Raw genomic sequence first — 17319 nt, 5'->3', positions numbered from 1 at the left:
TTCTTTAACTTAGACCATTTAAATCTTTTGTACACATAATTTTTCCTATTTCACTGAAATATTTGAGAAATTTCAAATTTGAGGACAATATACCAATAATACATACTTAATTCTAAATGTTTTATTTAAATTTTATATATTATATTTTTTCATGCCAAATATAAAGTCTAATAAAATCATTTTGGAGACAATACTACAATATGTTTAATTATTCATTAAAATTATACTTATTATTTAAAAAATAAAAAGAAATGCCTCAATAAAAAAAAATTACTTAACATAGAATATATATATTATATTCCACTGTCAAACAAAATATTATATACATACACATATATATTACTAAATATATATATATTAAAAGACATGATTTGACAATGAACAGTACATTTTGTCTCCCAAATCCCAACATCAAATCTACACCACTTATTTTACAATATTTTATATTATATCAAAATACAAATCCAAACATACCATCTATCTCAAAACACATACTAACTTATCTCTATTTTTCTCTCTCTATCTCCAAAACACCAAAACAAAAACACCCAAAACATTAATCCAAACATAAGCTAAATTCTTAACCAGATGGTGAAAATAATTTTTTTTCGAACTAAACTACTTTTATAATGGTGAAAATATACCTCATCACATGTATTGATGCATGAAGACATATGAGAACAATTTGGTTATAAAAAAATTTATTTGACTTGTAATAAGCTAATAGGGGGTGAATACAGATTTATTTTCGATCTTTTAGTTAACATTAGCAAAATTCGATGAATTTTGCCTAGCGGAGAAACTTATTTGGTAAATGAAAGCAAACTTTAAGGGTGCTAGATGTAATTTCTCAAATTATAAAAAATGTACGTGTAATTATGCTAAAGTTTAAGAGAGGGAAGTGTAATTATCCCTTGTAGCTAAGTGCCTTTCTTACTTACTTCATATTCTTCTGGAAAAACACTGTAGAGCGAATTGAGCCGGCTAATTAATCATGTATTTGCAGTTATTAAGTTTTTTAAATTACTTGCCAAACCCAGAATGTTCATGATTATGGATATTTTGTAAACAGACGCTCAGTATTAATTATTCAGTCGTATTAATATTATTACGCGCACGACTAATTTTAATACTGTGAATACAGTAAAGTTACCTAGTAATTGTATAATCTCAACGTGTCAATTATGGAGCAGGCGCCTATGCCAGAACTTCGGCTCATAGAGATCCTTTTGGCCTTACAAGCTACAAAGAGTACACAAAGCATTTGCCTATAAAACCAAAATTAATGTGAGATAACATATCAATCTCATATTCCGACCCTCACGCCAGACTTGTTTCTCTCTTTACTAGCTTATTCATACCTCTCCTGCACTAACTGGAAACCCCCTTACCATTTTCATGGCTACAATTGCAAGATTATTGTCTTCATCTTATTCCTCTGCATTCACTTTCTTCCACAATGACTCCTATTCAATATCTTCTCAAACCTTTTCTCGGCCTCTCAATAGTAAAACTAGAGCTTCATCTTTAAAACTCCAACCAAATGATCAAGGTTTCTGGTTAGTGAAGGACAGGGATAATCTTGATTTCGCAAAGACGGAAACAGGTGAAAAAATCCTGGAAATTCACTGCACTTCAGAATATGATAAGGGGCTTCAGCTTTCTCAGGAGAAACTGGTGATTGCTCATTTTTCAGCTAGACACTACAAGTACAATTTAATAATACAGCGATTCATGGAGGAACGATGCAGAATATCAAGTGACGTCAACTTTCTGCATGTGATGGCTAATGATACAGAGAAAATCAGGCAATTATGCAGGAGAGAAAACATTGAGAAAATCCCATATTTTGTCTTCTACAAGAAAATGGAGAATATTCATGAAGAAGAGGGATTTCAACCGAAGAAGCTAGTAAGCAACATACTGTACTATGGACATGACGCATTTTCGCCTGTGGTTCAATTGCAATCTGGGGAAGATTTGGAGAAGCTGATAAAGGTTCACAAGATTGATCATAAGCTGATTGTGGTCAATGTGGGCATGAGACGGTGCATTCCTTGTGTGAAAATATACCCTAGCGTGCTTAAATTGGCAAGCCAGATGGCTGATAGAGTAGTGTTTGCAAGGATGAATGCTGATGAAAATAATAGCTGCATGAAGATGTTGAGGGAAATTGGTGTTTCCAGGGTGCCCGCATTTTTGTTTCTGAAAAACGGGGAGCTGTGTGGAAGGTATATTGGATCTTGCGCGAGTACTCTTATCAGGGAGATAATGAAATTGCGGGCTGATCAAACAATAACTGCTCTTCAAAGAAAACATAGCAATTTAACTCACTCTGCCATATCTTTTGATGAATGAGAGTAAGAGGAATAGGGAGCGGTTTTAGTCCTTAAAGATATCTTATAAATATCTAAAAGTTCATAAAATGTCTAAAAGTATACAGTAAAATATTTAGAAAATGAATTTATAAGATTCGAATAAAATGTTAGAATAATTTGAAGTTCCTTAAAAAGAAGGGGATGCTAGAGGAGGAACTGAAGAAGCTTCTTAAATCACTTATCTCACCACTTGTCACAAGAAATAATTGAAAATTTCTAAGTGGAATCATGGGGGAGAGAATTGCTTATGTACACTCTGTGGTGGAATCAATCTGGTAATTAAAAGGAAAAACAATAGCCCTTGAAGTGGAAGGTTTGAAATTTAATTGTATATGCTTATTTCGGTCCAATCCTCTTGGTCTTGGTCTTTCCTGTGACACAACAAACGGGTTTAATTAAAACACTTGCCAACCCATTGGGCCATCTTCAGCCCAATTTCTATATAGTGAAGCAATTCCAACGACATATGAATGAGGTTACTCTTAGCAATCTATCAACTCTTTCAAACACCCCATACTAATCACAAAATGGATTATCTCATAATCTTTCTATTAAATTATGTTTAGAGAAAACTTTAACAATTAGTTCTGGGACGGGGCGTGCTTTACTCAATCCAGTAATCCAACCACCGCTTATCCAATTTATAAATGAATTAGAATTATGGTTTCTTAGTTGTTTAACAACAGATGTGAAGCACTATAAAATGAGTTGAGTTGGTTGTGAACTACAATTCGAACAGGCTGGGAGCATAGTCAGCATTTTGACAATAAATGTTGTATGGTTCAACGACCTCCAAAGATCACCAACCTACAACCCCTCCCACCGTCCTCAATACCCTACAGTTCGCCACCTCTTTTAATTTCAATATTGTAGCTGTCCTTATTTCACTCCGAGTAATTAATCGAAACAACAACAACACACACACACACACACACACACAAAAAAAAAAAAAAAGAAAAAGAAAAGAGTAAATGAATTGCTATATACCACCGATTTCTGTTAATTGGTTTCTATCTTCCCTGATTTTTTAGTAGCATTTTTGTTATGAAGAGCAACTGTGCAATACATCAACCAAAACGTATAAATCATTATATTTTAAACCATAAAGATAAAAACTGATGATATTTCATTGTTGGATGACATTACTCTGAAAACTTACTGCATTCAAATTTAGAATTCCTATATTTTCGTTTATTGGCCGCCGCAGAATTCGGATTCGCATGTGAGCAGTCGGTGAACTGAGTATTAAAAACACAAAATACTTGTACACTATGTTATAGGAAGCTAGAATAATTTCACATTGAATCACTTATTGTAATTTGATTTCATCATATGAAATATATATTTTTCTTTACATCAGTTTACTTTTTCTTGAAATATATATTGGTGTGGAATTATATGTTTCTTGCAAAAGGACGGTTGTTTGATTGCCCTGAATGAGTTGTAGCAATTTTTTTGACTTAAACATTTATAAATATATTTTTAAAAGAAAAAAGATAGACAAGAGTGACCGAATAAATTAATAAAGTATATGTAAAAAAGGCCAGCTAAGTTGAACAGCATTAGCAGAAGGCAGCTAATTCGAAAAGTCAAAACTATTACTATATAATTTATTGCTAAAGTAAAGGACTGTCAGGTTGTACTCACACCTGATTTTCAATTAAGAAATTAACCGAATTGGCGAAGCTATTACTTTATCGGCATTTAAACAACTATAAATACTCGGCAGCAAATATTAGATTGAGACATTGAAACTGCACAGAACCATAATAGTTGTTTAAGAAGCGCGCGTACCTTACGAGAGGGGAAATGGAGTTGAAGATCGCCGAGGAAAAGTCTCCGAGGAGAATAGAGTTCAGATTCTGGAGAGCTGGAAGAAATCACAAGGCAGCCGCGAGCAACGTTCTGGAGGCGATAGCGGAGTTCAGCGGGGGAGAGACGACGGCGACTGAGGAGGGGCGGATGAAGATTGTGGTGAAGAAGGAAGATCTAAAGCAAGTGCTAGAGGCAATTAGAGATGGCCGCAGATGGGGGAGGCGAGCTTCTGCGTCTCCGGCGGCCGTGTCGCTGGAGCAGCGGCTGAATTTAATGCGCAGAAGGCAGATTCTGAGAGCAACGTGGCAAGGGAAGGGCAGAGGGCGGGGTTGTTGGAGGCCTGCTCTGCAAAGCATACGTGAGGAGTTATGATTTCATTTTATGTGTTTTGGCTTTGCTGACGAAGCCTTTATTTGAATATTTTCATTCTTCACTTTTGCCTTTTGGAGGCATACTTGATTTGTAAATCTAGAGGAATGCCTTAAACATTTCATAATTAAGGTATTTCATGCTAATAATTTATTTACTTGGAGGTGAAATCTTTATCTAACACCACCCTCAAATTAAACACACAATATATATACATAGCGAAGGTTTAATTATTTATATACTAGCTGATTTGACACGTCGTTCGTACGTGCATATAATAAATAATCTTTCACATTTTAAAATTTATTAAAATATATAAAATAGTATATTGCATTAATAAAAAAAAACAAAAATACTTTATCACTTAATGTAAATTTCGAAAAATTGAATAAGTTAATTATTTTATTATGAAGGATGTTTTTGGCTTTACAAAAAATTGGTGCCATGGTGTCATTAAGCGCCGTTTGTCAGCGTGGATAATTTTTTATTTTTATATTAGTATAGATTAATAATTATGGTAAATTATATTTTGTTATCTAAACAATGTTTGTTTTTATACTTTGTTATCTACCTTTTTTTTAATGTTAACTTATTATTTCAACTTTATAAAATCATAATTTGTCATATATGATCATTTTTCGATCGATTTTTCTATCGAAAAACCATCACGTGGGCTGCACCTATGCTATTTAAGGACAATGCATATGTAAAATATCACAGATACAATGCATATGATCTTTATAAATTAAAAATTTGACTGAAAAATAATCAGTATAAAGTTAACGTAGTAAGTTGATAAAAAAAATAAATAATAAAATATAAAAACAAGAATAATTGGAATGATAAAATAAAAATTGTTGGATTAATTATAGTTAGATATATATGGCTTATGAAATGCATCAATCAGTATCTATTGGGCTGTCAGATTACTCTAAATTGGGTCAGAAAAATGTTGATTTTGGCCCAAAATGTTTTAATCAGCCTTTCAGTTTCTATTGCCAGGCCCACAAATCCTTCACATTTTACGGGGCATCGATATTCGACAGAGTTTGCACATAAGCTCGTAAAAAATGGAGGAAGAAATCCAAGAAAGCCAATAACTGAATTAACGGCAACTAGGCCGGATTTCGAGAACTTCTCTGATAACTGTTCGTCGAAAATGGCCAAAGCGCTACTGAGCTTTCACCTTCACATTGAACCTACTATTTCACAATGTCACATGGTTCCTGCAAAAACCCGAGCTACAATAAAAACCCAGAACCATGAACCTAGAATCAAACGCCACGATTCAAAGTCAAGCACCACCTCAGTAGATAGAAGACTGGTTAGGAGAGTGGAAAATTCAGTTCCATCCATTAGAAGACTGCTGTCTTGTGTAAATTCGGGCTGTTCGGAGACTGCCTTCCAAATGTTTGAGACAATGAACAAATCAAGCACTTTCCTCTGGAATGTGATGATCAGGGGACTAGTTGATTCTGGATTGTTTGCAGAAGCGATTGGATTTTATTGTCGGATGCAAATTGAAGGGATCAAAGCTGATAATTTTACTTTCCCGTTTGTGATCAAAGCGTGTGCTGGGGTTTTTGGTCTGAAGGAAGGGCAAAAAGTTCATTCCACGATTATAAAGCTTGGACTTGATGTAGATATCTATATATGTAATGCGCTTATTGTGATGTATGCTAAGGTTGGTTGTATTGAGGATTCGAAGAAAGTTTTTGAGTATATGCCTGTTAAGGATTTGGTTTCCTGGAATTCGATGATCAGTGGCTATGTTTCTGTTGGGGATGGCTGGAGCTCCTTGATAGTTTTCCGAGAAATGCAGAAATTTGGACTGAAACTTGATAAGTTCAGTTATATCAGTGCTTTGAGTGCTTGTGTGCTCGAGCTCTGTTTGTTAAGTGGAAAGGAGATATTTTGCCATGTGCTTAGAAATGGGCTTCAACTAGATTCGATGATTCAGAGCTCACTAATTGACATGTTTGGGAAATGCGGTGAGGTGGATTATTGTGAGAGGTTCTTTAATAGAATTTCACAAAAGAATGTGGTTGTTTGGAATGCAATGATTGGTTCGTATGTACTGAATGATGAATTCTTAAAATCATTTGCTTGTTTGGAGAAAATGCAAGGTGATGACAATGTGAGACCGGATGCTATCACATTGATTAACTTGCTCCCAGCCTGCCCAAAACTTGGAGCTCTTTTACATGGCAAGGCCATTCATGGACATGCAATTAGAAACAGATATCTGCCTCATTTAATACTGGACACTGCTCTGGTTGACATGTATGGTAAGTGTGGGAGAGTAGCGCTTGCTAAATGTGTGTTTTTTCAGATGAAGGAGCGAAATTTGATATCATGGAATGCCATGATTGCAGCTTACGTGCAGAACTCCAAAAACAGAGAGGCCATAGAAGCATTTCGATGTTTGGAACATGAGCCTTGTGAACCTGATGAGATGACATTTACGAGTATACTAGCTGCCTACTCCGAAATAGCCTTACCAAAGGAGGGAAAACAGATACATTGTCATATCTATAAATTGGGAATTTCTTCAGGTACATTCATCTCCAATGCAATGATTCATATGTATGCGAAATGTGGCGATCTTGAGGCTGCACGAAATTTTTTTGATCATATGTTGTTTAAAGATATCATTTCATGGAACACCATCATCATGGCTTATGCTGTTCATGGGTTTGGAGCATATTGCTTCAGGCTGTTCTTTGACATGATGAATGACGGCATGGAACCAAATGGAAGCACATTTGTTTCTGTTTTGTCGGCTTGTAGCATTGCTGGCCTCGTAGATGAAGGTTGGAAGTATTTTGATTCAATGAAGAGCGATTATGGAATTGATCCTGGAATTGAACATTATGGATGCATGCTTGATCTGTTAGGACGTGTGGGTAATCTTGACCACGCTAAAAGATTCATAGAGGAAATGCCATTGACACCAACTTCCCGAATATGGGGATCTCTATTGGTTGCGAGTCGACATCACAGAAATCTTGAACTGGCTGAGATAGCTGCAAGCCACATTTTATCTTTAGATAATGATTTTACTGGATGCTATGTCTTGCTCTCTAACATGTATGCTGAGGTTGGAAGATGGGGCGATGTGGAGCGTGTCAGATATTTGATGAAGAAACAAGGGCTGGAGAGAACCACCGGGTGCAGCATAGTTGAGTGCAATGGTAAAACTTACAAGTTCACCAATCACGATAGATCACAAACTGAGAGTAACATTATCTATGCTGTCCTTGATATTCTTTCTAGGAAGGTAGGTGAAGACCTGTATGTTCATAGTGCCTATAAGTTCAAGCTACCAGATTTACTGAGATCAAGAGCCAATTCTCCCATGCGCCACAGTGTGAGATTGGCTATTTGTTTTGGTTTGATTGGCACGTCTATTGGGGAACCCGTGGTTATTAGAAAGAATATAAGAATATGCGAAGATTGTCATCATGCTACTAAAAGGATCTCGGAGATTACTAACAGAGAGATAGTAGTAGGAGATTCAAAAATATATCACCATTTCAAGGACGGACGCTGCTCATGTGGAGATTACTGGTGATTGTTGTCTGTTGCCAATTGGAGTTTATTACTGAAACACCAGGTACTGCCATAGTGATAGAATTAGGCAAATAGCACTGGTTATTATATTTTTCTAAAATTATGGAAAAATTTGACCAATATGAGGTGTAGTATTTATGCATGTACGTATTGTAGGGGGAGACAAGAAGTGTGAGGTATTAGGAGACCAGGCTGGCCTGGTTTGTATTAATGCTGTGTATGTTCACATCTGCCAAAGAGAATGTGTTGTATATTAGGGAAGGAGGTAGAATATACAGAGTGGGTCATGGCAATTCTGGTGCACCCCATTAGTGGGTATAGAAACGATCAACGTCATTGCTATTTATAAGAGAGATGGCAAAGCCATGTTAGATAGATGCAAGAAACAATCCTTTTTTAGATGATATTTCACGTGAAATCATCTTTTTCCCATATTGAGAAGCATCATCCTGAAATGCCTTCAACCAAAATGCTCTAATAATAATTCATGACTTGGCCATCAACAATACTCACATCCTTCAGTTATTGAATTTAACCCCCCCCCCCCCCCCCCCACAAAACCAAAAAAAAAAACCCCTAAGTTTCTGGTTTAATAAATGGCAGTACTTGATAATCCACCATATAACATACTTTTATTTCCTAAAATCAAAATCAAATATCGGCCTTAAAAGCATGAAAAAGTAAATGTGTAGGTCCACTGGTGCATATTAGAATCACTGAAATTAAGAAAAATGTATGCTTTTTTTTTTTTAAAGAATCTTACTCAAAACAAATTTGATCACACCGAATTAAATACAAATTTGTTATTAATTGGTAATTTATTTTAAATTATACACTAATCTTACGATAAATATATTACACTTACCATATATTTAATTTAAACTCGACCGAATCTGGTAGGAGTTAGAATTTTTAGTTTTGTACTAAAAAATCTAAGTCCGCAGAGGGTTTAAAATCATATTATAATATGTACAAGATAACACTACCTACTTTAATTAAACACAATGTGTTACTTTCTGCTCTTACCAATCTTATCTCTTTTCTGTTTTACGTAGCAAACGTCAAACATGAATATAATAAAAAAAATAATTTGGCAGGAAGCAAGAATTGAAGTAAATTAGATATGATAAGTTTGATCTAATTTGACTGCTCTAAACAAATAAAAAAGTGGGGTTAACAATCAGAAATCAAGAAACGACGTGTGCAGTATAGAGGAGCGAAACATCCAAGAAAAAGAAAGATGACACGACAGTTAGGTAGCTTGGCAACTGCATCAATAAGTCATGTAATTCAAATCATGAATTAGTTCGTTTTTATGTTTTATGTACACCAACCTCAAATATCATCAAAACAAGATATATGTGCATATATCCTAATAAATGAAAATTTTATATGCACAAAATATAAAACACATGAATCAAAATCGCTAGAAAGAGAATTTCCGAAAAAAAACCAAGGAACAAAATCACCAGTAAAACAAAGCTTCAGATAAAAAGGCCAGCTTTGTTTCGTCTACTGTTTATGCGGCCTCTCAGTCAACTCTATGATCATCGTCCCTCCCTTTCTCTCCAGACCTACCTTTGAACATCACCAACACGACGTCGTTGAAGCAACTGAACAACCAGCAGCACTTCTTCTCCAACCTCCTCCACCATCGGTCTTCCTCATCACGCGCCTCCGCCATCGGCTGCAGGTAGGCCCATGCTGCGTGCTGCACTAGAGGATCCTTGATCGGAATCTCCCTCCAGCTACTGCTGGTCGGAGACGCCGTAGACGGTGGGGACGCAGGCAGCAGGTCCTTCAAGCTGGTGTAGCTCATGCTCTGGAAAGCAATCATCTCTATATCGTGGGAGTAGTGATTAATGGCGTTAGAGAAGGGTGAGGTTTGAGGGCTTAATGGGAAATCAATCAAATTATGGTGATTAATAAGAGGGTTTTCCATAATAGAAGAGGAGTTGGATTAGGATTGAGGAAACCTAATGAGGATTAATATTTGATGAGTGAGTTCTAACAGAGTTCTACTATCGCGGAGCAGAGAATTTCGGTGTACGTTGGAGAGAGAGGGGATTGTTGGTTGCGAGTAGTGATTTAGGTGAGTGAGAGTGAAGGAGGGGGTAGGGTCCACGCGCAGTGGAGAAAAGGGTAACGTGAGGACACGTGTTGAGGAAGTGCCCATATGGACAAAGGTAATTTGTCTTATGTATTCTCTTAATTGTGATTACAGTTCTACTTCTAAGAAGAAGCGTGTGGTTTGTCAGCATCAGGGTCTTTAGGGACACGTTGAAGTTGAAATTTTCTGGGGAAGATCGAATTACTATTTTTCAACAACTCTCCCACTCTACTCTCAAACAAAAATACATATGTAGAGTATACCTCTCTTGTATTCTTGTTACAATTGGGCTCTTCACATACCATATAAACCTCAATAAATACAAATAATTATTCAACCAAAAATATAACGTGGGAAATTTTTATATTTGATCATGTCTTTATCTTATTTGGACGGAAAGAAATGGGCCATAAATTTGTAACACGTAGCAAAGGGCTAATGCCTCCACATCTACTAGACTGATGATAGCAGATTAAGGATTGAATAATTTGGACAATTATGTGTGGGTTTTATTGAAGTGACTTGCTAACTGTCGGATGAATACCGCCAATTTGGTCCCAATACAAAATTATGGTCAGCATTAGAAAATAAAATATAATGTAGGAAAGACATTCCTATAAGGAGCTTATGAGTTTTAATTGTTATATAATTCTAAATTTATTGCGTTCAAATAGTACCAAAAAAATATAAAATACGGTAAATTATACTAACACTCTTTAAAGTTAGGTCCAAATATACAAATGCTTCAAGTCTTTTATAAAACCACAAATATATTTGTTAAAGTTACGTATATCTGTAATTTTATAAAATAGATGAAATGTTTGAATTATTAGGTCTAATATTTGAGGATGTAAGATATAATATATTGAGGAAAATAATTGTATTGGCTGCATATAATTTAAGTAAGGACAGTATTATAAATAATTCTGGGTATTTGAATGATGTGAGGAACTTGTTTTATGAGGGGTTAGAAGTAGAATTAATAATATATTTAAAAAAAATTGAAATGGGGGTGTATTTTTATGGGCTGAAAAAGCAGGCCCAAATGCCCCTTTTTCCCTTTGGTAAAGTAATAATAGGTGTGCTGTGTTGTTTGTTGTTTTTGTGGTATTTTTGATGGTTGTTAATTTGGTATGAAGTTAAAGAAGTGGATTTGGAATGTTTTCCGTTCCGTCTGAAAGAGTAAAAAACCCGACTTTTCAGCATCAAGAAAAAGCGCCTTAACTTTGATTGCCCGGAATTTCTATTATAGAACAACGCTTCGTCTGTGTCTTGAAACTCGGCAACTGTGGGAATGTCTGCATTTCGCATGGAATTGAAACGTGGCCACCTTTGCTGACCTCATCTCTGCCACGCAACTTCTGCGCTCTGCTTTCATGGTTGCCTAACTATCTGTTCATCTTTACTTTCTGAACCATTTTCTATATCGCTTTCTAATTAATTCCTTGATTATATTGCTCCAACTGCCGCCTCAAGGTGTGTATTGTACGGGTTATGCTTGTTACATCCGGAAAATTTTGTCCTCAAATTTATTGAATCAAACATGCATTCATGCATATGGGAAGTGAACATTTTCTATGTTTCGAAAATAATCGTTGAGTTAGTTATGATTTACGTGTTTAATGTATTGTGATTTGTGGGGTTATGTGATCCCCCATCTTCTCTTCTTCTTGTTTCCTTTTTCCTTTTTTTTTTTTTTTTACCTGGGTGCATTATTATGAATTTTGTACGAGATGAATAGAATGCAATTTTCACTTTTCGACGATCTTTTTTTTGGTTAGGATTCATCAATTTATTTTTCTTCACGGTCAAGGTTTTTTAGGCGTGTGTCTGTAAATTTGCTGAATATAAGAGAAATATTTCACTACATGCATTTCTGAGTTTTGGTCCTGTTTCTTCAATGAAATCTTCTGTTTAAAATTTATGCTCACTCACTGCCCTAGATATAGTTTAATTTTTCTTTTGTTGCCCTGAATTGCAAATAGAAACAAAGGGGTTCATCAACTAAGCTAACAACAATCAAGATGCGGGAAGCCAGTGATGCTGAGTATGTAGGTTTGGAGGATGGAGTCTCTCCCAAATCGGAAACTTTTAGTAAGGTTTCAATTGTACCTCTTGTTTTTCTGATTTTTTATGAGGTATCTGGGGGGCCATTTGGTGTTGAAGATAGTGTCCAGGCAGCTGGTCCTTTTTTGGCATTGCTTGGTTTTGTGCTGTTTCCGTTTATATGGAGTGTGCCTGAAGCCTTAGTAACAGCTGAATTGGGTACCATGTTCCCTGAGAATGGTGGATATGTGGTTTGGGTTTCATCAGCTTTGGGTCCTTTTTGGGGATTTCAGCAAGGTTGGATGAAGTGGCTTAGCGGAGTCATTGATAATGCACTTTATCCTGTTTTGTTTTTGGACTATGTAAAATCAGCTGTGCCAATTCTGGAATATGGTTTACCCCGGACGGTTGCAATTCTGGTGCTGACTGCTGCACTGACCTACATGAACTACAGGGGTTTAACCATTGTTGGATGGGCTGCTATACTGTTAGGAGTATTTTCTCTGCTTCCTTTCTTGTGTATGGGAGTTATAGCAATTCCTAAATTAAAGCCTTCAAGATGGTTTGAGCTTGATTTGAAGAATGTGAACTGGGCATTATACTTAAATACCCTATTCTGGAATTTGAACTATTGGGATTCAATTAGTACTCTAGCTGGAGAGGTAGAAAATCCTGGTCGAACACTCCCCAAGGCTCTATTTTATGCCCTTATATTGGTTGTACTAGGATACTTTTTCCCTCTCTCGATTGGCACTGGGGCTGTTCCACTAAATCGTGATGAGTGGAGAGATGGATATTTCTCGGATGTTGGAAAAATTGTTGGAGGGGTCTGGTTGAGATTTTGGATCCAAGTTGCTTCTGCTGTATCAAATATGGGGATGTTTGTGGCTGAGATGAGCAGCGACTCTTTTCAACTTCTTGGGATGGCAGAACGTGGGATGCTTCCTGAGTGCTTCGCAAGGAGGTCTCGCCATGGAACGCCTTTTGTTGGAATTTTGTTCTCTGCTTCAGGTGTAGTACTGCTTTCGTGGCTTAGCTTTCAAGAAATTGTTGCTGCGGAGAACTTTTTGTACTGTTTTGGAATGATCATGGAATTTATAGCTTTTGTCAAGCTAAGGATTGATCATCCAGCAGCATCTCGACCATATAAAGTTCCTGTGGGTACCACTGGAGCAATTCTAATGTGTATTGCTCCAACTTTACTAATATTGGTTGTTCTGGCCCTAGCTTCTTTCAAAGTCATGGGTCTTAGCCTGTTTGCTGTCCTAATAGGGCTTATCCTACAACCTTGCTTAAAGTACACTGAGAAAAAACGGTGGCTCAGATTTTCTGTGAGCTCTGACCTTCCGGATTTCCTCTCTACTGCTCAGGACTATAGAGCCATATACTGAACGTGTGGATGATGAAGCTAATTCTCTCTATTATAAGTTGATTCTCTTTTGCTGCCGTGTTGTGATTATTTGTCTCGACAATGTCTTAACTATTACTCTATAATTATTGGAAATGCCGGGTTTCTTGGATTGGGACATATGGCAGGTGAGTTCCAGAATGCTGGAAGAAGGGAATGTAAACATTTGAGTTGGAAATTTTGTCGTACTGGGACCACAACTCCTGCTGTTTGCCTTACTGATGAAGATTTCCAATTAAACTAGAAGGCAAGCTGCATTTTACGGAAAATGCGCATAAGTTATCAGCAATAGAGAATTTCCTCACAGGTTTTATAACTCAGAAGGGCGTCTCATGCGATTGTAATGTAGATGCATGCTGCACAAGGGAGGGATTCATCTTGCTTCAACTCTGTCATTATGCATGATTCTTTTGTTTATCAGTGTAATGTTGTCTTGCTTCGATTCTGTCATTATGCATAGGATATTTCATTTGTCAGTGTAATTTCTAGGATTCTTCAGCAGTGATCTGTGTTTGCTTTTGTTTTGAGCAAAATCCCCTGAATGATGGCGTGGTTATTGTTGAATTTGTTCGTAGTTTTCAGTGTTTAACTCATGACATTCTATCTCCAAAAAAACTCATGATATTCTTGACAGACAGTAACTCGAAAGAGTTCAATATTTCAAACACAGTGCATATTTCCTAATTGGGTGCTGCCAAATATTTGATCCTGTGGACAGTTTATGTCATGCACGAAGTATCATAGCTAATATGGTGGACCCAAACAAAAATTTACACCCTGCTCCCTAATAGGATTTAGGTGACGAAGGCAAGGAAAATACCAGTCAAACAGTTTTGCTGGCTAGATTATTGGGCAAAATAGTGAGAAAAAACAATTTTAGGAAATATATTAAGCAACAGAATAAACTGATTTTTCTCAGCAAGGCCGGGGGGGGGGGGGGGGGGTTGTAATCTTCTTTCAACTTATCACTTTTTTCCCATATTAATTGTATATCTTTTGCGAATAACTAATTTTTTCCATCAAAATTCTTGGGACAGTATGTGTTTACATTCTGTGTGAGCTTTGAAGTATGTGGTGGACATAAACAAAGTTTGCTTTCGAGGTTCATGCAATGTCCAGGGTTGATGGTAGGTAATCGCACATGCACCAGGCTGAGTTCCAACATTGTTTGTCTTCTTGTCCTAATATTCCCTAATCATTTGCACAATGTGTCAGGCCTCACCAAAATATTAAATCGAGGTACTTGTATCCATGTGGCTTTTTGACCCAAATAGGAACAAACGCAAAAGAAAAGGTTCATCACAAAGAACGACTTTTATCTTACCTGTGCTAGCTCAACAGGGCATAAAAAATTTCGGATTCTCCAATACTTTTCAACATATGAAATATCGTTGTTTCTGTCCTTATTCTTCCAGAAACTGCAAGGAGTGTATTATAAGCCTGACATAACATCAAACATCCTCTTCTCTTGGCATTGCGTACGACAGAGGAGGCAGGAGTATGGGTGCTCACAGAAACAGCCCAAAAGAGTCTCCAAAGGTGGACAGAGAAGGCAGGAGTATGGGTGCCCACAGAAACAGCCCAAAAGAGTCTCCGAAGCAGAACTCGACTACTCTCAGATTTCTTCTTGATCTTGATTCCAAGTATGACTCCGGCAGGACACCACGTAGCAAATCAATAAATGAGGGGATTCTTTCGCTGATTTTTTACTGTACTTACACCTACACGTTCACTGATCCTTCGGAATCTCCTTCACAACAAAATCTGAAGCGGGACAAACTTTTGGAGCTGCTTTCCACCATAAAGTCTCTGAAGAAACCACTGCCTGATGAAATTCTATCACCCCTTTTCACCATGATATCAACTAACCTTTTCCGGCCCCTTTCCCTGCCCAGCACCTCAATTGTCAGTGTACTGCCTGATGATGACGACCTTGTAGTCACACCTACAACTGCTTGGCCCCATCTCCACATAGTTTATGACATTCTACTCCTGTTGGTTATGGACCTGGAAGCTAAGGCACTTAGTGAGTACATTGATGATCGCTTTATTCTCGGTTTGCTCACCCTTTTCCAGTCTGAAGATCCAAGGGAACGAGATAGCTTGAAAAACGTGTACCACAAAGTATATTCCAAGCTCCATCCCTCAAGATCGTTCATGAGGAAAGCTATGAGTGATGTATTCTTGCACTATATTTTTGAGACAGAACAAAAACACTGTGGGATTGGAGATCTATTGGAGATCTGGGGTACAATCATCAATGGTTTTAGTGTCCCGATAAAGGAAGAGCACAAGCTTTTCTTGATGAGGGTTCTTATTCCCTTGCACAAGCCAAAAGGTATGCAGGCGTACCACAGGCAGTTGGCTTACTGCATTTACCAATTTGTGGAAAAGGAGCCAATGCTTGGGGTGGTGGTGGTTAGAGGTATTTTGAGACATTGGCCGATCACCAATTGCCAGAAGGAGGTTTTGCTCATAGGGGAGCTGGAAGAATTAGTAGAGAGTATGGCACCCGAACAATGCAAGATTCTTGCACTGCCTTTGTGTAGACAAATAACGAAGTGTGTGAACAGTTGGAATTCACAGGTAAAGCGTATCATATGCTCCTCCCCTTCCAATTGTTTCTCCTCAAATCATTTCTAGAGGTTTGTAGAAGAAGGCCATTAGAAAAGACACATGAACATTTCAGCTAACAATCATTCCATTCCCCTCCTTCCCCCAAACCCAACACTTAAACTTTTAGTCAGTCTTACGTCCTTTATGTTTTTCAACTCAGGTTGCAGAGCGTGCTCTCTACGTCTGGAATAATGAGCGTTTTGTGAAGATGGCATCACAAGAGATAGATGATGTGTTTCCAATAATAGTTGAAGGAATGGAGAAAAATCTGAAAGGGCACTGGAGCAGAAGCGTCCGCCAACTTACAGAAAATGTGAAAGAAATGTTGGAAGAAATGGAACCAATCCTTTACTTCAAGTGCCTATCGCAGCTTCATCATCGTGAGTCTGCAACTAACGAAGAGGAGATGAGACGGAAAGGGAGGTGGGAAAGAGTAGAAATGGCAGCAAAAATGAACCTATCCATCCAAGAATCATAGTGCTCATGTGTTTCCAGCAAAAAGCCACAAGTGAAAGAGGTGCAACTAATTTGAAAATAGCAAAGTACGTATTCGAGACCCCAAATTGCAGAGGCATCACTATCAGGAACTATTGTGGTTTTCCAGAAGGAAGAATTTGTAACAAATGCTGTTTCTTGCAAAAGTAGCAGACAAAAGCGAAAAAGAAATGCTATTATATGAGTTCCAGACAAGTTGAGGATTCAAATTGCTTGTAAACAGATAGTGTCCCTCTACCTATGCAAGTGTAAAAAGCCTATACCATGCACGCCTTACAGTTCGTTTGTGTGTGTGTGTGCTCGGTGTTATAATGTTCATTTGAGTAGCTACCTCCTCGTGAAAATAGAAATGCGTCTAGTCTTGTTAAGTCTCGTCTATGATGTTTAAACCAAGTCACTTTTGCATCTGAGCAGCCCGTCTCAGGGACAAAAATCTTAAAACTAACTACAATTAATCCACTGAACGGTGCTTAACAACCCCACCCATAATGAAGCTCAATCAAACGTCG

General features: G+C 37.2%; 3 protein-coding genes across 6 annotated transcripts; all 3 read left to right on the top strand.

Moving 5' to 3' along the window:
- The first annotated feature begins 5514 nt into the window (after positions 1-5514).
- On the top strand, positions 5515-8553 carry LOC105169814 (Tetratricopeptide repeat (TPR)-like superfamily protein). 2 transcript variants are annotated; one of them, XM_088883132.1, is made up of 2 exons: positions 5515-6850; positions 6938-8553. In XM_088883132.1, exons 1-2 carry the CDS (start codon positions 5722-5724, stop codon positions 8134-8136), a joined length of 2328 nt encoding a protein of 775 aa, XP_088739258.1. In that variant the 5' UTR covers positions 5515-5721; the 3' UTR covers positions 8137-8553. The 2 variants fall into 2 exon arrangements, with proteins under 2 accessions (XP_088739258.1, XP_011088644.3); XM_011090342.3 differs by having other exon boundaries at positions 5517-8553.
- Positions 8554-9451: 898 nt separating this feature from the next.
- Positions 9452-14292, top strand: LOC105169813 (putative polyamine transporter At1g31830). 3 transcript variants are annotated; one of them, XM_011090340.3, is made up of 2 exons: positions 9452-10321; positions 12231-14292. In XM_011090340.3, the coding sequence occupies exon 2, from the start codon at positions 12270-12272 to the stop codon at positions 13680-13682; it is 1413 nt and encodes a 470-aa protein (XP_011088642.1). In that variant the 5' UTR covers positions 9452-10321; positions 12231-12269; the 3' UTR covers positions 13683-14292. The 3 variants fall into 3 exon arrangements, with proteins under 3 accessions (XP_011088642.1, XP_011088640.1, XP_011088641.1); XM_011090338.3 differs by lacking the exon at positions 9452-10321 and adding an exon at positions 10507-11624; XM_011090339.3 differs by lacking the exon at positions 9452-10321 and adding an exon at positions 10507-11721.
- Positions 14293-14677: 385 nt separating this feature from the next.
- On the top strand, positions 14678-16967 carry LOC105169812 (serine/threonine protein phosphatase 2A 57 kDa regulatory subunit B' beta isoform-like). Its single transcript, XM_011090337.3, has 2 exons — positions 14678-16285; positions 16476-16967. Exons 1-2 carry the CDS (start codon positions 15200-15202, stop codon positions 16791-16793), a joined length of 1404 nt encoding a protein of 467 aa, XP_011088639.3. The 5' UTR covers positions 14678-15199; the 3' UTR covers positions 16794-16967.
- The last annotated feature ends 352 nt before the right edge of the window (positions 16968-17319 follow it).

This window comes from Sesamum indicum, linkage group LG8 (genome assembly GCF_026168435.1).
Source record: "Sesamum indicum cultivar Baizhima isolate 11 linkage group LG8, ASM2616843v1, whole genome shotgun sequence".
In the NCBI taxonomy this organism is placed as follows: Eukaryota; Viridiplantae; Streptophyta; class Magnoliopsida; order Lamiales; family Pedaliaceae; genus Sesamum; species Sesamum indicum.
The sequence above is the reverse complement of the archived record's forward strand: the minus strand, read 5'-3'. Positions and strand labels throughout refer to the sequence as shown.

What these genes read in the sequence shown, in the direction of transcription:
- LOC105169814 (XM_011090342.3), top strand. Translation starts at nt 5,722, where the DNA reads ATGGCCAAAGCGCTACTGAGCTTTCACCTTCACATTGAACCTACTATT.
- LOC105169812 (XM_011090337.3), top strand. Translation starts at nt 15,200, where the DNA reads ATGGGTGCTCACAGAAACAGCCCAAAAGAGTCTCCAAAGGTGGACAGA. An exon ending in TGAACAGTTGGAATTCACAG is followed by an intron (nt 16,286 to 16,475) that starts GTAAAGCGTATC and finishes TTTTCAACTCAG; the next exon opens with GTTGCAGAGCGTGCTCTCTA.